We start from the raw sequence: 23500 nt of genomic DNA on the forward strand, positions 1-23500 counted from the left end.
CTGTTGTGACTTAGACATTCTTTTAATCAAAATAGTTCAAACATATTACAAATATTATATTAAAACCCTCTCGGTGACTTTGAATTGACCCAAATATGTTGTTTTTGGTCATTTCCTTCGTCTCCTGTCAAATCTTCATATGTATACTATTGAAAACTTCATTCTTCCCTGGGGCTGATCTTTTTTAATTCAATTTTGAACTGGGTTGATTATGCGCAAGAGTGTAATTTTCAGCGGATATTTTTCGACTGGTTTACATGGAAATGGCACGGAATATCCCATTCTTGCAAGGGGAGGATTCTTTAATTATTTCTTTCAATTTTGAGCTGGAATGATTATGAAAAAGTCCATTCTTTAGCAGAAGTGTTAATCAATTAGTGGATATGGTTGTGGACTGGTCCATATTGTGTTGTGGTGCTACTGGAAGACTCAGTTTTGGACTGGGGTGATTCATTTTTTTAGTGCAAGTATTTTAGAATGGTCCATTGTTATTTGGGGAGAGTCCATTTTTTGCATGGCGAGGAGTATGGCTAAACATGCTGTATTTGCTCGCAAATGTTGCCTTTCTAGTTTGATCCATATGTTTTATTCACACATCAAACAAAAAGCACGCAAAAGCTGCATAATGAAAACTTTTACAACGCACTATGAATTTGTAACAATGAATCATTGATTACAGTGGACCAAAGTCGTGACGTAAGTTGCATATGCTTGAAGGGTAGTTTTGCGAAAGGCAGCTGCCTCGTTCCCGTGCAGATAGAAGAACATCTGCAGTTTGTTTACAGTAAATCAGGCAACTGGATGATGCATTGTAAATATTCAAATTGTAGTAACTTTTACAGTTAATTGATAATCTATCCAGGATATGGGTCAGCTGATATGAAACAATTTAAACCTTGGCACCCAAACTCACAAATAGCACAAAGAATTGTAACGATAAGAAAATAATGGAATGACGCTACATACTGTACTTTCAAAGTACACATTAAGGAAGATGGCTATGACGCAATACAAGTATTTAATTTACACCATATTTACGTAATACATTTATCAATACAAATTCTTCAAACATTCTAAATGACAGTCAAATAAATAACAAGAATCCACTAGTGTGCTTCAAATGAGCAACGCTGTGGAAAATTCAAACTTTGGTCGATTTTACTTCAGAGAAGTCAAATATAAATGTACCTGTATACATCATAGCCACTTCCTTTCTGATTTGACGCGGATTGTTATCAAAGACTAAGTGACCCTAGCACTAACCATGTAATAAAAAGGGCAGGTATTAGTATCAATATTTAAAAAAATTACCGTTTAGATAAAAACCGTTTAAAGATACATTGTCACATTATCACATCAAATCACAACACACCACACCACACCAACGGAATAATTTTCCTGATATCTTTTATCTAAGAGTGTGCTAAGAATATGTCCGGAAAAGACAGTCGTAACATATATTGAATCAGTAAGGCACTATTTGGGCAAATCTAATTGCCACACTGAATACTAGAAATAATCTGTTCCATCATATTAAGATTCTATTTCATTAGGACATTTTGTTGAAATGTCACACCACTAAGTTATATGTGATGATAACAAAGTTTCTTACATTTTTCAACATTTCCATAAAGGAAAGCATTTTAAAAATCACTAATGAAATCGCTTGTAGAATATTATTCTAAAACACTTTTCATAAAAATCAACAGTAGTGCTCAGTGATAGTTTCTGATCTTGCTTGCAATCGGAATTAGAATCGGATTTGAAAAGAAAATATAGTCTACGGACAATAACAAAAAGTTTAGAATAATAAATCGGTTCCTTAGTATGCACATATGTTTTTCTTTTTTACCGTTACATTCTGAAATAGATTGAATTTCTTAATCTTCGTCAGCATTTATTTAGATTATCTTGATAATGCCTAAATTCCTAACCCCTCTAAGGCACATCCTATCTTGCATGTCAAAGATTGGAACACAACTTACTTAGTACACAACGTTTTGCAATTTTGGGGTTTCATTGATAACTGGTGTGACACTGAGCTTCAACAACTTGCTAAGCAAGAACTTTATATGCACGCCACAACAAGCGCGTCTAAGAGCAAGTTTATAGCGGTAGCAGCAGCAACTTAAAGTATGAAGTCGTTGTTGGTGGAAGTAATTCCTTATAGCAGTGTAAAGTACAAGACTCAGTAGTGATTTTCAAGTAAATTTTGGGTCCTTGCCACAAACTAGAGGCTTACAAACGCAAGAACGTCTTATTTAATGAAGGTAATGAGATATTCAGGATAAGCCTGTGTGTCATAGAATATGGCGATGGCCTGAGGATTTGCTGGATTGTCGCACACACTATCGTACGTGATATGTGGCTTGCTCGCGTCTTTTGCTGGGGGAACGATGATATTTTGCTGTCCCTTGCACATATCTCCTGACAGGACACGTGCCATGTACATGTACCTGTTGCCGTTGGGGTCTGGTTGCGCATACTGGTCGGCTGCGGAGAGACTCGCTGTTACTGCAAAGTACACGCCATTTCCAAGGAGAGTACCTGCAAGATGACATACGACGATTCTTTATGCACCATTAAGTTAGAAAGATGAATTTGATGTCACTTATGTCACTTTGTAGCTATAGGCTTTGTGGTAGATTTCTACACATGGTCTTAGGTAAATCAATTCAGAAAGCTTATTTAGTCTATTCTAGAGTCGAAATAAGATAACAGAGTAGATACTAAGGTTCATTATATGATATATGAGGACACGCTTACCTACGTTACGGCCACTGTAGCTGCGGTTGAAGCCGGTGAGGTTGATACTCGGTATAGGGGCGGAAGGAGTACCGTGGTACAGGATCCGCTCCACCGGTTGAGAACTCTTTGCGTTGTCAAGTTCCATTTTTTTCTTTTTGACCATGTACTGCTTCCACAGGGCGGCATTTTGGATACGTTGTATCTGAAGATAGTCGGGTGGCAAAAGTCAACGTACCATGTGTTACAACCAAGTAAAGCTCAAAAGGAGCTTAGTTCTTGCCGTTGATGGTTCCTGGTATGTGTGAATGAAAGTCATTTTTGTAGTATGCCTACTTTTGCAGATGTAAAAGTAGGTACAGGTATGGAATAATCCTTTGAAAAAGAAAAAAAAAATACCTACCTTCAGAACCTGGGCTGTTGATACAGCATAATATCCTCCTGAAGCTGTGGCGACACTCTTCATGAACTCGTCATGGACCGCCTTGTACTCAGATGTTGTCGGTTGCAGATCGACTTCTTCGTACTGGTCTGACATACCGGTCCAGGTCTTTGGCAGCTTGATATTCCCTGATCCAACACAAAAATTGGCAACTTCAAACAGAAAGTATTAGACTCAACAAGTTGAGATTAGTACTGTATTTACAAACTATTCCTTTGGCTTCCTTGATTTTGTTTCCTCAGAGAATAGGGTTTATATTTTTGCAAATCACCAAACAGCTGGCGTCATGGATTTGTTTGTATTGCATACCCAGTAAACCGCCTCATGGCGTAACACACCAGGTTTGTACTGAACAACACAAGCTGCATATCCGGACAGATACATGTATATTTGATCCATTCACCCCGGGAAGGACCTCTACTCTTTTCGATAAGCGAGGTCGTTACTTTTACGTGCTCGAGGTGTGGCTCTCCTCAAACACGGGATATGACGTATGTCGAAGCAAGCAGTTTGGTGGTGTTGAAAAGCGTGAAGTTATTTATGATGCGCGTTACAGTTTCGTGCAGTGATTCCATGTTATTACAATCAGATCGAGGATTCTTCCCTACATCACATAATCACAAGATTTACCTTCTTTCTCCACCTCATGTCGAACAACGTCTATTGCAGCTGCTGCCATGTTTCCAACAATTGTTTCCCTCATTGTTAGAAAGTCTATGTGTAGGTCTTCACCCTCGAATTCAACATCAACTCCTCCCTTCTTGGCCGCGTAGGCTTCCTCTATCATGCAGTTGACCTTGGGCTCATAAGGCTGTTTCTCTTCGTTCTCGTCAACGTAGTACCACTGCACGGACTTCATGAGAAGTTCAGCCTTCTCGCAGAGATGCTTCTCTTCTTTGGTCTTCATCTCGACATCCCGTTGAAAATCCTTGATGTCGTGAGAGGCCATCATGACGTCCAAAGACATGCCTTGTAGGCGGATGTTGCTTCTGGTAAAAGTAGCCAAGCAATCGTGACGCTGAGCCAGAGACACGACGTGCTGCTTTTGTTCTTCTGTCATCTTGAACTTGGAGGGGATTGTCTCGTCTTTGGATGTTTCGTTTATCGTCTTATTGATAATTTCCTTCGCTTTAACGATGCTGTCACGATTGTCGGAGTAGATGACGATGACGACAACGTTATCTGGTGACGGAATGGGTTGGTCGTCGGTCTTACTTGTTGTCGGAGCTCCTCTTAGGTAGTTCAATCCTGCAGTTGCCATTCTTCCGATGTTTTCTGATGGATGGAAAATGTTGCACTGTCCATCAATACAATGTTTTCGAAAACATTAACAGATACTTAAGAAAAGCCATATGCTGATTATCTACAGGTAAACTTCGCGTTATATTGCAAACATGAATTCTTTGATAGTAACTGTAAGGATATTGGGAGTCTCCCCAAACAGCTTATTGACCCACATCAAGCAGGCCCTTTCCCGCTGTGGTTACCCTGACTGGACTTTCAAGAAAGTCGAACATCAGACCAACAAAACCAAGCAGAAGAAAGACAGAAAGAAAGGAGAGGAGACGTCTAAAGGAAGGGTGACCCTACCTTACATCCAAGACATCACAGAGCCACTAGAGAGGATCTTCTAAGAAACCTACTAGTGCATACCAAAGACAAACTACAAGTTTCAGTAAAGACGGACTGTGTATACAAGATACCTCTCATGAGTTGCAACAAGGTATACATAGGGGAGACAAGGAGAACATTTGGCTGCAGACTGGAAGAACGCAGGAAAGAGGCTGAGAGCACCAAGGTGGGAAGGTACACCAGAGCACAGAAGAAGGGAGCTGAGAAGGAAGAGAACAAATCAACAGTGACAGACCACATCATGAGAAACAACTGTGCTATAGACTGGGATGGGGCCAAGGTGATAGACAGAGAGGACAATAGTCTAACACGGTGGATTAAGGAAGCTGTTTGGATCAGGAAATGCACTCCAGTCATGAACCGTGATGAGGGGGGATATAGACTCAGTCGCGTTTGGGACCGCATCCTTAAGAAATAGAGGATTATCGTTGCATTGTTTTTTGATCGATATATATATATATATAGTTGTGTATGTGTTACACTTCTGTACGTTTGGGACCGCATAGTGATGTCATCTCCTGTTATTGTACATATGTAAATATTTTGCGCTTGCATCTCATTAATATGTATAAGCAGCAACACCTGTGCTGCATTGCTATGTGAACCAGTCAGAACTGCCTTGAAGAAGGTGACAGATGGTCACCGAAACGTCGGTTGAATAAATCTCTTGGTTGTGTAAAAAGAGTCTTTTTATTCAGCTTATTGACTCACTTGTGCATTTTCAACCGAATGCTACGTAAATCAACATGTCTTGGGTCTTTATAAAAGAGGAGATTGTACGTTTTTGTGTGTGCCCGGAGCATATCAGACGTCGTGTTTCTGACACTTATTGACTGAATGAAAGGCCAAAGCAACATAGAAGCACAAACGAACTCACCAAAGAATCCGGACGGTTTTGCTGCCATCTGAGGCACAGGCTGCCCAACCTTTTTCCGCATTTCTTCGTGGAAAGCACGTACCATATTTTGTTGGTATATGGTAATGCGAACTTCGTTCAGTTGGGTTGGCTTGTACTGGAGAACAAAGTCTTGCAGAGCATCGAGCATAGTGGCTGCCGTACGGGCCACACTTTCTTGCAAAACGCCTTTAAAAGAAACAAGAGTCCGTAGTAAGTATTTATAGTACATTGTGGGTAAGGTGTTTGTTATAATTAATTTCCTTTGCTAGTGACCTGCTAGTTGTAAGATAAATGCATGAAATGGATCTTGATGTAAGGTGTGAAATCACAGACCCTGATTCACTTCCAGGAATTACTATCCTGGTTTATTTTGTTTTATTTGGCGATTAATTGTCTAGGATGGGCTATTATACTGGATAATTGTTAATAATGCCCCATACTTCAATGGTGCACTATTTCTCAATTAGAACCGCTAGTCCTATCATCTTGTGATGCTTTACTTTACGGACCCTGCACTACCCTGCGGGGACTTCTATATTTCATTATTAAACATAAACATTAAAACATTCATCAGCGAACACCCATGGCTCTTTGTTCTCATTTTTTCTATGTATAGAACTGAATTAGACAATTATGTGGGCATCCTCTTGTTGTACTGTAGGAAAACGCCAGGTGAACCATTTTCGAACTTGACCTCCATTTCCACAACCTCGAGCTCTACACACCTACCAATGAAGATACGTCCAAAGTTTCTCAAGTTATGCCCTTGACAAACATATATGGACCCACACCATAGCTAGCGTAATTTAAAACATAAAAATACATCACCAAATACCCTACCCTACACAGGAACTTCTGTGAACGTACGCACACATCACACGCAACCTATAGCTAGCAGACAGTTAGCCAACTTACATACCTATGCAGCAACGGAATCGTGGGCTGTATGTGGAGCCAGGTGTGAAAAGTGAATTTTTGATTAGATTATTAAAAATATTGACCCACTCAAAGTGCATTTCTGCACAGTCCCAGTAGTATTTTATAATAAGTATAGAAAGGGTGTTTATTTATCTTTTTCTTTCAATACAGGTGAGGTCAACCTGCTGAAAAGTACGTTTTTACAGCATGGCACAGATAGGATCTAGAAATCCCGGGAAAAGTCACAAATTACGATCTAGATGGCCCCCGTTTGAAGAGTAATTATCAATGAACCATTCAGCCTACAACTAAGATGTCTCAGAAATCACAAATGTGTAGTACATTCTCTTTACACAATTTATTGCAGGCATGCCTGATCTGTAGCTATCAAACTATATATGGCCTCCGTTGGTCAGTATTTACCATGGTAAAATCCTAATTCACTACAGCCCTACAGCATCGACTATGGCTAAACAGCCCTATAGGAGAATGGCAGTCTCTGCCACAAAAATCACATCTGCAAGCTGACTCAGTTCTGTTATACAGCTCTTCAAACTATTTGCAATCAAAAAGGCTAATCTGTAACATTTCCCGAAGGTCAAAGTTCACCGGACCCCTCGGTGAACCCACCCGGAAGTGACTTCGGTGGCCCGCGGCACTTGTCTGAGAGACATATCTCAACAATCTTTCATCCCCTGCGTAAACGTTTTACATTGTCACAGCTAGCCTCCGTACTACAAGCTACAAGTGTGGGAAGTTTGAAGGTCCAGAGATTTCTCATTTTCACACGGCGATCGTTTTGCGTAAAAGGGCACCGCCCCGTCCCGTGCGTGCATATGCGAGCTGCGACTGGGCACCACACTTATATACAAACAGGAGGTCACTCTGCACATGTTCGCAGCTAGAACTCACAATTCCCGTTGCCCCATTGGTATGTAGCTTGGCATATCGTTTGCTAGGTTGCGTGTGGTGATGCACGTTGTCTATTTTACAATGTGACAGTGACTATACGATCACAGGAAGTAACGAAAGAATCTACCCTGTATCTGCTTACGACACTTGGGCGACAGCGGACCGGCATTAAGCATTGTCTCTATGGGAGGGCAGTAGCACTTGCGCGAAAATGTAGGGGTGCAATTACGATATTGCATTGACGATGAAAGCAGTTACGGTGTCACAAAGACATCGTGCATTACCACGCCCAACATAGCAAATGATATGCCAATTTACACACCAATGCGACGACGGGAACGTGAGTTCTAGCTGCGAACATGCAAACAAAGGCATTTCCAATACTCCCGTCAGGAGGTCATCCTCCTTCCCGGACTAAAAAAGATGAATGTATACGTGGTCATGATGGAAAAAGCAGACATGAAGTAATGCTAGTACTAGATGATACTTTTCATACTTACTGCTTCTATCGCAGTCATATTGATCACTTACCTGTTCCCAAGGCGGGGAATGCAATGGAATTGAACCCAAGGGTGTCTGCAGTCCGTAGACAGTTGATGATCACGTTTCTCCAGTCTGTAGCTGGTGCAGCTGCATGGATGACTTTCTTACATGTCAGTTTCCCTGCTCCAGTGACTGCAATGCCGTCTCTCATACCATTCCGAAAAGCTAATAAAACATAAGAATAGGTCCGCGACGCTTTAATGTTATCAATGTCAAATCGATCATGTCATTTGACGCCAGCCCATCTGTTTCTGAAATACAATAAAAAGGACTTCAAAGCAATAGATGACATTTACAAGTTAGATTTTGATGCAAGATTAATTCAACTGATTAAGTCCTACGAATGACATTTGATTACATCCATTGAATCAAATGATTGAGCTGTTTTATTGAATAGAGGTTTTAGTTCCAATCCTATCATATGGAATGTACCTACCGATTTGGGCGCATTCCCTTGCAATCGAATCTCCACCAGCTTTACATATTGCATTGGACACAGCACCTGTAAAAAGAGTATGAACGTTCGGACAATCATTATCTATATTTTGCTGTTTATAAAGTTTGCAAACATTATATTGGCACCATTATGATTAACTTACATGCCTTTATCATAAACTACACAAAAAATTAGAAAATGGAAACATTGAAGAAAAAGCATTTTCGTTATCCGATCAAACGTAAGGGTACTGCTGATTGTATCAAATGTAATGAAATTGAGAATGTTCCAAACCTCGGGTCAGGTCCAGTTGCTCATTCGTGCTGTTGACGATGCAGTCGGTGGTCTCCTTAGTGAGATCTCCTTTGCGGACGTTCAATGTTAGGTCCCCGATGAACATTTGTAGTTCTCCACGCACAGGGTTGGCCACATCGGAAAACAGCGAAGGCGCTGAAAGGTTTTTGCCAAAGGCAGGGTATATATTAGATAGTAAAAAACACGGCCGAAGGCCGGAGGGCGATGCGACCCGCGGGAGGGCCGGGACCGAGGGTGATGCGGAATACACCGTGTTGTATTCTATTTATGTCATTCCCACTCAAAAAAACACACATTTCAATGCGAAATGCGTCAGAAATTGAGAGGGTTGTGTCCTCAAACAAAAAATATGACATAGATATATGATGTGACATGAACAAACAAAGGTATGCATGCAGAGAGAGAGAGACACACACACACACACACAAAGAGAGAAAGATAGGTATCGACGTAGATTCATGTACGAATATATGTATAAATATATATATATATATATATATATATATATACGTACATGAATCTACGTCGATATCTATTTTTCTCTCTTTGTGTGTGTGTGTGTGTGTCTCTCTCTCTCTGCATGCATAGCTTTGTTTGTTCGAGCAAACGCTAACCCATTTCAGTATCACAAAGAAAGCAACAAGGTCCATCTCACCGCCTCGAGGAAATTAAAGACAAACACATATGCTTACCTGCGGAGCTAGCACCACCGGTTGGAAACTTTGTCGTACGGCCAGCCCCTTGTGCTCCTTCACTTCGTCCACGCCGCGCTCCATCGAATGAGCGTGGGGCCGCTGCATAAGACCTAGGAGTTGGTTGTCCGGTATTTGAAGTGTGCAGAGCCTTGTACTTAGTCATAACTTCATTGAAGGCCTGCGACACACAAAAACGTCAGATTAACTACACGACAGATTGTAGACGGTTAACTGGAACATATATTCCATTCTGTCATGAGTACCATCTAACAATGATCTTACTTCGAGCCACGTATTCAACAAATGACCACTACATGTAGATAAATGTATAAAGGGGTCGAAATCACGGGAAATGGCTGACTTACCGGAATAGATTTGGGATCTCCTTCCCAGACGATGAAGCGAATTTCACGAAGTGAACCGGAGGGTTTCCTCCTACAGTAGTTCACGGCCTCATCAAACATGGCCTCTGCAACCACGTTATGTGGGAAGCGAAGTCCTCCGGTACCCATGGCAGGAATCGCAATGGACGTGTAGTTATCCTTCTCGGCTTGTTGAAGGCACTGCCGGACAATCTTTCGAAGAACCTGGAAAATGTGTGTGTCAGGTTATCTTCTGAGTACGGTCATCAGAGGCTACTAGTATTTAGAAGTAAAGCATTACGATTCAGCAAACATATGCATGAGATTTGTCATGTATGTATCAAAGGACGTCATACATATGCCATTGTCTTATTTAGATCTTTGAAAAAGATTATCACCAACCTTTTCAGAGTTCCCCTGTCCGCCGTCCCAGCTGCACAGAACACAGTGGATCACCTGCTTACATGGCAGATCTGCGGAACCAGTGACGAGAATCTGACCATCAGACAGAGATGTGATCCCCGCTCTCTGCATGGCTCTATTGACAAGGGTTTGCAGGTTACTGCCGGCTAGCTGGAGGATGGCTCTAGACACTGCGCCGGTGTTCAGATCCAGGTTGCCAGCAGTAGTGTTCACCAACATGTCGACCTAGAGAAACGGGAATGACACAAGATTAATTCACAGGAATCTCTGCTGTCCTTCTAGATGTTATAACCAAAAAATTAGCAGAAATTGAACCACTGAAACAGTACTTATATGGTACTTACATTTTGACTGGCAATGTTGGCTTGAATGGCAATGATTGCCTTTCCCTCTGTCGTACGAAAGCCAACATCGGCTACGGGATCCCTGGGCTGCCTTGGAAGTGTGGAAGATGTTACTGTTGAGGGACCTCCCGGCTGAGATCCACGCCCACGACCACGTCGTCCAGTTCTTCGGGATGGCTTTGTGGTAGTTGCTTGGCCACCTTGGCGGTCACTCTTAACTCTGTCCTCGCCAAACTCTGATACCAATGCATCGAAAAAGGCCTCTGCTGTCTTGTCGTCGATGTTGACGAACTCTATCACCTTTAAAGTTGTGTCTGGATTATCATCCAGATATTCGACCGTCGTCGCCACAATTGTTTCAGCACACTTTTTGAGGGGATATCCATAGATCCCAGAGCTGATCGCAGGTATGGCGATTGATCGATATTTGTTTTTAGCTGCTTCTTCGAGGCTTCCGTACACAGCATCGGCAAGGTAGTCTTCCTCTCCTTTACCACCCCCATTCCATATAGGCCCAACTGCATGCACAATCATTTGACAAGTGTTTATACGCCCGGGGATAGAAGAGACCACTTGTCCAGGAATCAGTTTGCCGTTCGCCTGAATGTAACCGGTACAAATCGTTTGAATGATGTCGCCACCTGCGTCAACTATTGCCTTTGCGAGCCCTCCGGTGTGTTCGAGCCTTTCATTTGCAGCATTGACGATGGCGTCTGTCTTGTGTTTTGTGATGTCGTCCCTCCAGACGACAAGCTTCTTTCCGCCGTCAAGATTGACTACTGCCTTCTCTTGGGGTACCATAGTTGGAGACGTCGGTATTAACTGTTTGGTAAAGGTGTCCGGATCTGGTGCTGGTGTTTTGTTCATGGCATCTTGGATGTTTATAACGCACTTACACGTCTTCTCGACGAGTTGTAGTGTTGACCTACCTGCCTGCTCTCTGAAGTGCTTGGACATGCCGGGCTTTTTGATGGACATCTGATCGCTGATCACACTGTCAATGGAAGACTTAAGTATAGGACCAGCGCTTTGTATGCCATCGATGTTTCCTTTAATGCTCATTGCTGGACTTGCTTCACTTCCGTTAAAACAGACGGATACTTGGTGCTTCTCCAGTTGGAGTTGAAGGTTGGTCAACTGGTGCTCTTTGATAAAGCGGATTACACCGTCATCTTCTTCTACTGGCTGCTCATGGATTGTTTTGACTTTCAGGAAGTTGTCCACTCTCTGCACCATGTCTTTGACACACCCAGTTTCACCGGTGAATAAGATTTTAGTTGCTCCAGAGTCCGCATTGCTCTCCACTGATATCTTCAACAAACCTTGGGCGCTTTGTTCCAGACCAGTCTTTACCGTCTTCCATCCCTCAGTATCTAGCACCGAGTTAGATTGCTCAGAGATAGTAAGTCGTTGCTCTTGGAATGTTTTATTCAGGATAGATACCGCCTTCTTCACGTCATCGTCACTTAAGCCGCAGACTTCAACCTCACTTGTGGTGGTCGTAATCACGGCTACGACACCGCCTTGTTTGTACTCACCGAGAAGGTGTTGCTTAGCCTTGGGCTGATTTGCGCCTGTTAAGAAGGAAATCAGAGTAGGAGACAGCTTGACAGACTGTGAGATCATGCTGTGTACTGTTTCGTACATCTTCACTTTTGTTTCTTGGATTTCATCCATCAGACCATGAAACTTGACATTGGCCTTGCTTCCATTCGTCTCAAACGACATCTGCAGTTTGGGGAACTTGCTTGTCATTCTGTCTTTGAAGTCTGAAATGGCTAAGAGCTTTACTTGGTCTGACTTGAGTGTTGTTACGGTCTCGTCCACTTCTGACTGTTTCCTTTTGATGTCCTCTTCTACTTTCCCTTTTCCTTCCAAGACACTTTGGTAATGTTTGGCCACGCTGTCTTTGAGACCAGTGAAGATGATCTTCCGGTCGCTTGTACCGCGTACACTGATGGTATTATCGTCCTTGATGGGGCCACTATCAAGCAGTTTGCAGACCTTTGGCCACGATGCTTGCATGACATCAACAATCTCATTGGTATCAAACTGTGCCAGGAAACTCTCCAGTACTTCTCTTGCGTTGGCAGCCCAGTTCTCGGCGATGGCGACCAGATTTGGAGTCTTCTTCGTCAGTGTTGGGGTGATCTCCATACTGGCTTGATCACTTCCAACGGGCCAAGAGATGAACGCGTGGGCCTCACCCATTTCATCCTCTAGAGCTTTCTTGAATTGCCGGTGAGTCATCACGAATGAAGCTATGGAAGAAGTAACTTTCTCGGTGATTGGTGAGGGCACCAGCTGTGGTGGTGTTTTAGCTTCGGTGACTGTTGCGCCTAGGCAGGCGTAGAATGGCTCCACAGTCACTGCTTTCTTCAGTATTGTGTGATTTTGTGTCAAGACACGTTGAATCACTGAAAGAGAATGAAGGTCAGCTGCATTGGAATGTGAATCAATTGTACCTTCAAAGATTTAGCTCCTAGTGACCTATCTCCCATTATGACATGGTACCAATATAATACATGGCCTGAATACAGGCCTATAGGTTTCTGCTATACATTCCGAACCTATATGGTGAAAAGGAACAATCAGTGCTCACCAGTATGGTCATCGAAGAGTACCAAGGCAGTGCCGCTGTCTCTGTCCAGATGGACTTCCGACACAGGACCGCCGCCACTTCGCTTTGCATTCTCGAAGTAGTAATACAGGTTGTCTTTAGAGGCTTTCGGAGGGATCGCCGTCACTTGGATGCAGTCGGTATCGTGCACTTTCTCTGCGGATATCGTCTGTTGTTCTAGTTCTTTTCCCTCACATGTCGCCAAGAGTGAATCAAGATCTGTAACCAATGAACAGAAGCATGTTACTAGTTGCTTTGAAACCACTTCGGTAGGAACTATAACTATTATAATTGTTTGCCTATATAGCTATATTAGATTATTTAGTCTATATTAGGTGTGTAGTGCAGATTCCATGAACATGTTTGAAAATCCAATCGCACCAAGCACAACTTACCTGAGATTGGCTCCGTAAACGCTACCATGACAGTGCCAACTTCTTTTCCGTAGAAAATCTCAGATGGTTCGTGCTGGCCCCTGCACATTGCTTCAAGGAAGAGAAACAACGTTTCCTCAGTGGCGCTGTCGGCGACGCCTTTCAGAAGGATTCTGGTCGAATCTACTGGCAATGTTGGACGAGGCTTGACCGTACGGACTAGCAGCTTCTTTCTTGCAACCTCATGAGGTGACTTCTGTAGGACTCGTGCTGGGGCTTGAAATGGAATAGCCAAATGTAAGTATGACAGCATCCTATCGGGTTAACTAGTGTTATGTATCTTATTTTGTATACAAAGTCTTTCGTAAATCATTACTTCATAATTGACTGGACATTAGTACCTTCCTTTTCCTCGAATATGATTAGAACACGATCTTTCTCGGAAGCAATGTCGAACTGGGTGATGTCTCCGCCACCCGATCGCTTTGTGTTCTCAAAGTAGAAACGAAGGATGTCTCTCCTCGCCTCGAATTCGTCTCCTGATAACCCTGTCACTTCGATCGCCACTGTCTCCTCATCCTCTGCTGATAAAAGAAAATTAAAGTTGTATTGCACTGTTTGTGCAGATTTTGAATTATGTTTTCTTCACATTATCTACGGTGCCTTCCTTCTCATCATATTACATCACCATGTTTTATCATCCAGGCATTATCTGTGCATTGGTGGCAGTATAGATTACCAAAAATGTTGATTGTTCTAGCGTAACATGACGATTTGTACCATCTGAGTCCATTGGAAGCTGCCTTTCTTTCGGTTGGGTCGAGATTGGACTCTCACGGGCTTTCTTGATTTGCTCGCGGGCCATCACGAATGAGGCCACGGGTATTGTTGCACCCAGGCTCGTGTGAAATGGCTCCACAGTCACCGTCATCTTCTGTATGGTGTGACGCTTCTTCAAGACACGTTCAATCACTGAAAGAGAAAAAAAAAACTTGCTGCAGTTGACTGCATAAATGATTGAAACCAACAACTCAACTTCAAAACGTTGACCACTGCACACATGAATCTATCATTTTACAGCTCCTGCTTATAGTTTTCAAAACATCAATGAATCGTGATCATGTTGTAAAAGAAAAGGGAAAGGATATTGTAATGTTGCTTTGTACTCACCGGTATGGTCATCGAAGAATATCAGGGCAGCGCCGCGGTCTTTGTCCAGCTGGACTTCGGCCACGGAACCTCCCCCACTTCGCTTGGCATTCTCGAAGTAGTAAAACAGGTTGTCTCTAGAAGCTGTCGTGGGGAACCCCGTCACTTGGATGCAGTCTGTGTCGTGCACTTTCTCAGCGGATATCGTTTGTTGTTCGAGTTCTCTTCCCTTACATCTCGCCAACAGTGAGTCAAGATCTGAAAGAAATGACATGTCAACAAAATGCATGTTACTGGCTTTTGCATCATTTATATGAAAACAATTATCGTATGTATAAATATCTGACGTCAACATACGCATGATTCATTTGTAGAATAATAGTTATAGATGTAACGTTCCACAAGCATGTTTGATAACCTAATGGCACTATGCCAATCTCACCTGAAATCGGCTCCGCAAAAGCTACCATGACCGTCCCAGCTTCTTTTCCATAGAAAATCTCAGATGGTTCGTCCTCACCCCCACTCATCGATTCAAGGTAGAGAAACAAGGTCTCCTCTTCGACGCTGTTAGGGACGCCTTTCAGAAGTATTCGGGCTGGGTCTACTGGCAGTTCTGGGCGAGACTTGACCATCCGGACTTTCAGCCTCCTCTTTCCAATCTCATGAGTTGACTTCTGCATGACCCGTCCTGGGGCTTGAAATGGAATTGATATTTTGATATGAATCCATTGCTTTACTTGTACCTTTGCAAATATCTTCAATGTCAATATTATATTAAACATTGGAATTAAACTCTCTTTATATCTAACAAAGTTTATCATAATTGAGAAGAGACAAGTACCTTCCTTGTCCTTGAAAGTGATAAGAATACGTCCCTTCTCGGGATCTATGTTGAAGTGGGTGATGTCTCCGCCACCCGATCGCTTTGGGTTCTCGAAGTAGAGACGAAGGACCTCTCGCCTCTTCTCGAATTCTTCTCCGGTTAAGCCCGTCACTTCGATCGCCACTGTCTTGTCGGCTTTCCCTGCTGATAAGAAGAACGTTTGAAGTCTAATGTAGTTTCCCGATGCGAAGTCATGTTTGTATGCTACGTTAGGTGACTATATTTCATAATTTTTTGTAACTCATAATTGGAGTAAATAAGTCAAGACTTGTAGTACATGCCGTACCTGGATCATCTGGCTTTGTTTCTTCGGTTTCCTGTGGCATGTCAGGTTGGTCCTCCTCCTTCGTTTCCATGTCAAGCTGACTGTCTTCAGTTGGGGCAGCTGAAATTACGCTCTCAATGTCATGATCTGTCCCTTCCTGCTCTTGCTCATGCGTCACTGTAGAGTCGTCTTCCGAAAAGGTATCATCGATGTCTTCTGGTTGATTCATCTGTGGCATGGCAGGCTCTTCTGTCTCTTGAGGAGATTCGGTTGCAGGAATGTGTTGTTGTGGATATTCACCATGGCCCATCCATTGTTGAGGATAAGGCCATTGGTTTGGCGGTGGTGCCGGCATATATGGATAAGGGTAACCAGGAGCATATGGGTAGCCGTATGGATGTCTGGGACGAAAGCCGGGCGGCTGCCGATGTCCCGGAGCTCCTGGCGGGGAGAAATGCCACCGAAAGGCAGGGTTTGGATAGAGAACGCCTGTTGGTGGTTGGTTCTGACCTAGAGGATGTACATGTGCTTGTGGATGGGTACCTTCATGTGCTCCTTGGTGGACTGGAAATGGGTAGAAGCTTTGAGGGGGCCCGGGGTAGTCTGGATAAGGAACTCTTTTTGCTGCAGAGGCTGCTGAATCTTCATGTGGTTGCAGATGGCCCTCACTACCTGTAGCAGAGATCTCTTTCGACGGGGCCATGTCTCCTGGATAAGCTTTTATTGGCGGCTGTGTAGGTTCCGGAGCTTGTGGATGGGGAAATGGCCCCTGAAAGGCAGGATTTGGATACTGAACTCTTGCTGGTTGTTGATTCTGTACTTGTGGACGTGCTTGTGAATGGATTTCTCCATGTGGTTCTCGAGGGTCTAGAGATGGGTAAGTGTCTTGAGGGGGGTAGTTTGGTAAGGGAACTCCTCCTGTAGGTGCTGCCGAGGCTGGTGAATCCTCGCCTCCTGGACAAACTGTCTCATACGAAGGAGGCGGTTGTGGAGGATGCTGCGCAGAGTCCGCCTCTTGGATGTTCATACTCTGTTGGGCGTGGGATGAAGGATAGGTTGGAGGACCGTGTCCTGGGTAGCCGTGGGGATATCCGGTTGGCATAGACCCATATGGATGATATGGGTTAGGTGTGGGAAAGGTGGGTACTTCTGCAGTCTGGCCAGGATACGACGTGTGATGATCGTTGCTGGATTGATTACCAGCTGTTTCGTTACTAGCATGCTGTTCCTGCCCCCCCTGTGTAAAAAAAGCTGAGCTTCAGGGCTTCTTGTAGTAAAACACTTAATGATGATAACTGAATTTTATTTGCTTTGGTTTGCTTTGGTTTGGTTTGTCAGTGAGTGAGTGAGTGAGTGAGTGAGTGAGTGAGTGAGTGAGTGAGTGAGTGAGTGAGTGAGTGAGTGAGTGAGTGAGTACTCACTGACAGAGTGTATACTTGAAGACCCGCAAGGAAATTCTGTTTTGGCAGAACTCTTCGTTATCATAAGTTACATACTTAGAGAAGCGAGGGTTGACACGAAATGAAATGAAGGGAGGAGGGAAGTAGTCGAAGTGCTACACCTTAGAATGCCCCATGTCTTCATAAAATGTTAGTAATTCATCAAGCAATATCGTTATCGATATCGATATCAATAGTTTCCTTGATTTTTATATAGATTCTTTTTATATAGATACTTGTTGTCTATGCTGAAAGCATAGATGACCATCAATCGTTTGTATGTTTGAACCTGCAAATTATGGCAAATGTCTAGATTATTGCATTTGCTTCGAACATAAGTCTAAAAATGTATATTTTACATGATAACAATTTCCTTAATCATATAGCTGTTAACGGTGTGAAATGTTAGATGCTAGGCTTGAAATACATACATGTCAATAAACATACGTGTTTTGCACAACAATACAGAGCATATCATACGCCTAATACAAGACACGCATGAAAACCCTAACACATGAGTGTATCGTGTGCTTTTGAAAGTTATGAATCATTTTCATTTGATGTTTAAATCTGCCTCATTTACACTAAAACAAATGCTGTGGCATTTCGTCCACCTCACGTCCACGTAGCTCGAGAGGCTGTGGATAGATTTAGGTGGGTGGGTAGATATCGGTAAGAGAGTGGCGCATCTCTACGGTGCTGAGGTACTTCAGAGGAGACTCAAAGTTTGATGTCAACTTTTCTGGAAGAGCTACAGTCATGATTTTTGAGCGGTAGATAGCTCTTGGGACAGGGAGTAAGTGGTATACGTTTGGGTCCCCTAGCAGGGGACGATTTTGTTTCGGACTTTGAAGGGGTTAACGGAGCGTTATGATTTTTCGGTATGTAGATAGCTTGAGTGATGCTTAACATGATTGAATACTAATTATGCAAATTGTTAAGGAAGGTTTATAAATCCGCTGCATTTTATGATAGGACAAAATAGAAATATCAATAGACATTAATTATGCAAATGATACCCTCTTTGATTATCTTCGCCGAGAAGATTATGTTTTCGGTTACTCCAGCTGTAGGGTGGGTCTGTATGTATGTCAAGAGGATAACTCGAGAAACCTTTGATGAATCTTCATGATTTGTGGTGTGTAGTGGTTGTGCAAAGGAAGGTCAAGTTCAAAAATTATTTACCTGGCGTTTTCAACAGTATTGCAGCGGAATTTCCATGTTTGTGTGTTTGCATGTAGGCAAAAAAATCCAAAATGTAGATGGATCTTCATGATTTTTTGTAGGTGTGTAGCCGTTGTGGGTACGGAGGTTAAGTTCGAAAATGGTTTACCTGGCGCTTTCCTACCGTTGTGCAGCGAGCTGTGTATGCTTCTGTACATGTGTTTGTATGTCGCCAAGATAAATCGAGAAACTGTTGATGGTTCTGTATGATATTTAGTGGATGGGTAGGCTTTATAAAAAGGAAGGTCAATTTCGATAATGGGCCTTCTAGCGGGTACCTAAGGTACTACAGCGGAGTTTCAAAATTTGGGGCCATATTTTCTGCAAGTGCTATGGTCATGATTTTTGTGTGGTAGATAGTTCATGCCACAGGAAGTAAGTGGTGTAAGTTTGGGCCCCTAGCGGCTTGTTTGGAACTGCAGTGGGTATTTTTGTTTTGACCTTCGGACATGAATAACTTCGACAGGGGTCGACAGATCGTCATGATGTTTGGTATGTGGAGAGCTCAGATGGTGCTTTACATAATCAAAGACTTATCATGCAAATCAGGAGCTAATTTGCATAATTAGTAAGGAAAGTTTGTAAATCCACTGCATTTCATGATGGGACTCTCAAACATGTGACAATCTCCCCGAAAACAGGTCATATAAACAGAGGGCCTCGCAAAAGTAGGTTATATAAATAAACAGATGAGGCACATTTGCATAATTGAGAAAATGTTAGAATAGCTGTCTCTGTTAACTTAAGATAAGACTTTCATACTTTGGACAACTTGCGTTATTTGGGTGGACAAGATCATCGTTCGATATCATACATTTGTAAATGGAAATTAGGATTATATCATCAATGAAAAACCTCATCAGTCGTGAAGGTCAATATCATTTGGCGAAGATATGAGGTCGTGGAACTCTAGTTGCTGATGAAATACCATGATACCATAGTGTTAAATGATGGGAATTTTGTTCTTGCGGCATTTGGAAGCTAAGTGAAGGTGAACATTATTACACATAAATCATGCAAATCTGGGTGCAATTGCATAATTATAATATATGAGGAAATGCTATAATAGTCTTCTTGGCTAAGTAAATACTCTCATACTTTGAACATGATGCGTCATTGTGGAATAAAAGATGATCAACAGATGTAAATCATGCTTGTGAGGACCTAATTTGCATAATCAATGAGAGACATTTTATATAATACATCACTCGAAAAGTTAAACATCATTTGGCGAACTCTATTCAGAATAATTTTATCATAATGTAACATATATTAATGATAACATTGTTATGATATGTGAAGTATAACAACGATGCTAATGAGCTGGGATTTAGAAAAAAAAGTACCCTGGTCTTAAGTGCCTTTAGTACCAGTTTCTCTAAAGCCTTATATTTAAAAAATTCATTTGATAAATCATTTGACTAGATTTCCATGGCCTCATAGGTTGAATGAATGAATGAATGAATGGTTTTATTGCACGAAAGCTTCATAAAAAAAATTGCAGCCTGCAGGCTGAATTGCATCTTTTTTTACATATTCGTTTATACACATGGAGCTAAGTAACTATCAAATTACTAATAATTTGGTCTCATTACAATGCAAATGCCAGAAAGATCGTCTTCCACTATGGTAATAAGGCCTATACCACATTTTAAGTTAAAGGGGTGGTCAAAGTGGTATTTTTTTCATTTCCACAGAGCTATGCAAATAAGATCATGATTGGCATAATTGATATCTAATGATGTTCACCTTAACCTCCTTTTCAGACATCAAAAGTATGAAATTCCAGTCATTTACAACTATTCAGTTACATTGATTTAACATCATATGGCCCAACAAAGTCGATATTTGCTTAATAAATATTTCTACTAGACCACTATTTCTAAGTGAGATATGCCATGGTTTAAAAGTCCCAGCATGGAAGGCAGTGAAATTTTAAGTTTTTCTTATTCTATATTGATTAGATCCTAATTTGCATAATATGCTTTTATCATGTAAATCATCATCTTAGCTATTTGCATGTTAAAACAATGAAAATCTATCAATCCCTGCTAATCTTCCTAAGTTTCAAACAAAAAGACCCAAACCAAAGCCGCTATTAAAGGGGGCCCAACATACACTCTTACTCTCAACCCCAAGACCTATCCGGGACAACTAGAAAATGGCTACCGCAGCATGTCCAGAACACGAGATATCAAGACCAGATCACGAGACATGGAAACTGGACGTTCTGCTGCAGTACCTTGGGAAGCCGTCATGGGACCTAGTAATCTAATCGTTTCTTCATCTTGCCAACACCTAACAACATATCAAATATCATAAGGATCCATCCCCGACTTCTCGGGTTATGTTGTTAACAGTCAAACACACACGCGCGTGCGCGCACACACACTGCCACTTCCCAGCAACAGAAAGTAAAGTTGCAGCGCCAGGTCAACCGCATGGAGCGCTACTATTACTAACAATAACACGACAACGGCACCAGGATTGTTATTACCTGTGATCCTTTTTTGCGTTTCGGCGCCTTCGCGCCGAAACGCAATGAGATGAGTTTTACCTTGCAGTCGTTCTGCTACCTTGCTGTTTGGTTCAACACTGTGTCGCACACCAGAAGACCTTATATGGCAATACGTTCCCAAATCCTTGTATAGCCGTTGCCTTATATGGCAAGGGAGCACGAAAAGGCAGGCAGGCTAGATTTGCATGTCACACAGGAGGGCGACCGCATGTAACTGCTACAACTGTTCGGAAATATCATTGCATTGTGGTTTCGGACTTTGATATCCTGAAAAATGACCATATAACATCTATTCCACAAGATTGCAGAAGAAAAAAAATGATTTCGTCAAGAAAACGACCAAAAATCGGCATAAATGATACCATATAGTGAGGTTATAGCATAACGTACAGAGAGATGGGTTACGTACCGCAGCTTAGCCCATCTGGCAACGCGAAGCACTTCGGACCCAGAAGATCCGGGTTCGTGTCCGTGCATGGATTTTTTTTTCTTTTTAGATATTGAATATCAAAAATCTATCAATATCATATTTATGAATATCATTTTTTCATTAATAAATAAAGAAATATTTTATATTTGTTATTTTTAAATATTCATTTAATATATACAAGGCCTTTGTCTTATGAACAGGACTTCATAGATTCCAAACCCGGCATTCGAATTTTTCTGTTCATTGTAATGGAAAATACCGTGCAGCGGCTCCTATGCGCGGTAAGATGATTCTTGCAAAACACTCGCCACTAAACTTCTATCCCCGATGTAAACAGAGGCTCTTGATGTTGTTTGCAAAACAGCGATCCTTTGTTACAGTAGCAAATGCTCCATTGTTCAGTATCGACTTCATTCAGACAACACGGACGTGGAAAGTGGCGCCGCTCGGCACAAAACTATGGGAATTTTCATGAATTTTAGCAAAATTACCCAGGAAAATAAGGAAGAAATGTTGTAAATGCGGAAACCAGAATAATACGGATGAGGTAGCTGTTGATTTGTTTGACATTTGGTAGTCATTTTAGATAGAACCTTAGCTGTTATGAACTTCTATTTCACTTAATTACCATAGTGCTGATGATTCAATGGTGCTTTTTTCAAATTTTATGTTTTATTGCGTGCCATGTACATAATTACATTGATAGCTTTTATAATGAGCCTATTGTACATTTTACAAATAAGTACAAGTTGTAGGCCAAGACCAGCTTTTTCAAAAGCACTTAAGTTAAGTGACGTAACTTCAAAATTGCTTTCCCCAATCTGCCTTTCTCTATTAAAACAGTACTCATTTCCCAAAATGACAATTTTTCTTATAGACTGAACAGCCCTTGAGTGACTTCCTCTGGCAGATTTTACTTCAAGTAAAGGGAAAAGACAATTCACACTCATAAACGTAGCCGAAACGCCAGCTTTTTTAAAAAGCTCTTGTTTGTATACAGAGTGATACAGCAGCGCAGGTGAGATTAAAGTACGATTTGCTACAATCCCTTGACAGCTTATTTGTTCTCTTGTCTCATTGTGTTGCCACTTTGGCGCGCCTGTATTTGCCCGGGTCAACGTTATAACATAGCGGGCGAGATATTGGATCAGATTCAGATGGTTAGATGGGAGGTGAAATAAAAGTAACACTGTTCACATTAAATCTTGTAAGTCGTTTTCAACATTTGTTGGACATGTACAGCAAAGTGCTATTGTTTGAGTTTATATTTTGATTCTCTTAGCTAGCCTTGAGCAAGTTATTCCAGTGGTAGGGAAAACACAATACATTACAATATCATAACAACATTACAATCTACAATACAACATATGCATACACAACAACACATGTTGATGCATACACGTACATATATCAGTTTCAATCTTGGAAAACATAAATCTATAAAAAAACAATAGCTATCTAGTTTACAATCCTTTGTGTCAGGTTTCAACAAATATCCTTTTCCTGTACAGAATTCCTGTGTATTTCACATGTTGTCCAAAATAAAAACGTCTCACTCGGTTACAGCACCTTATTGTTGTTGTAGCTTGTTTAGTTTTAGATTTACGGATTTTGAAAATATATTTTTAGAATGTTTCTAAAATTTCAAGTGTTTGGCAAATTTTAAGAGATCATTGTTTACGTACAGGTGGTCGGACAACAAAACATCGCAAGCGCGAGTGCTACCACAACACTATTTACTTAGCAGCTAGATGATTTATTGAAAGTGGAAGAAATTGAACTCACGTTTGACCCCGCTGGAGAGCCAGGTTGTCCTGCATTATGAGACTGGGTCGGTCGGGTAGATGGCGGTGAGTAAGATAGTACTTCCAGAGGGTAGTCTTTCCCAAACACGTTGATCTTATGATGGACTCTTGACAGGACGTTTTTT

General features: G+C 41.8%; 1 protein-coding gene across 2 annotated transcripts; it reads right to left on the reverse strand.

Annotated features, from left to right (window-relative positions):
- Positions 1–570: 570 nt before the first annotated feature.
- LOC136430499 (protein mono-ADP-ribosyltransferase PARP14-like) lies at positions 571–23500 on the reverse strand. 2 transcript variants are annotated; one of them, XM_066421174.1, is made up of 21 exons: positions 23356–23500; positions 15981–17196; positions 15653–15838; positions 15251–15505; positions 14830–15066; positions 14440–14631; positions 14061–14240; positions 13681–13935; positions 13268–13504; positions 10666–13082; positions 10301–10546; positions 9902–10123; positions 9534–9714; positions 8821–8976; positions 8527–8592; positions 8079–8255; positions 5697–5903; positions 3818–4462; positions 3149–3315; positions 2767–2950; positions 571–2547 (listed from the first exon to the last, which is right to left on the reverse strand). In XM_066421174.1, exons 2-21 carry the CDS (start codon positions 17059–17061, stop codon positions 2258–2260), a joined length of 7581 nt encoding a protein of 2526 aa, XP_066277271.1. In that variant the 5' UTR covers positions 17062–17196; positions 23356–23500; the 3' UTR covers positions 571–2257. The 2 variants fall into 2 exon arrangements, with proteins under 2 accessions (XP_066277271.1, XP_066277270.1); XM_066421173.1 differs by having other exon boundaries at positions 14061–14243.

The sequence above is a fragment of the Branchiostoma lanceolatum genome, chromosome 3 (genome assembly GCF_035083965.1).
Source record: "Branchiostoma lanceolatum isolate klBraLanc5 chromosome 3, klBraLanc5.hap2, whole genome shotgun sequence".
In the NCBI taxonomy this organism is placed as follows: Eukaryota; Metazoa; Chordata; class Leptocardii; order Amphioxiformes; family Branchiostomatidae; genus Branchiostoma; species Branchiostoma lanceolatum.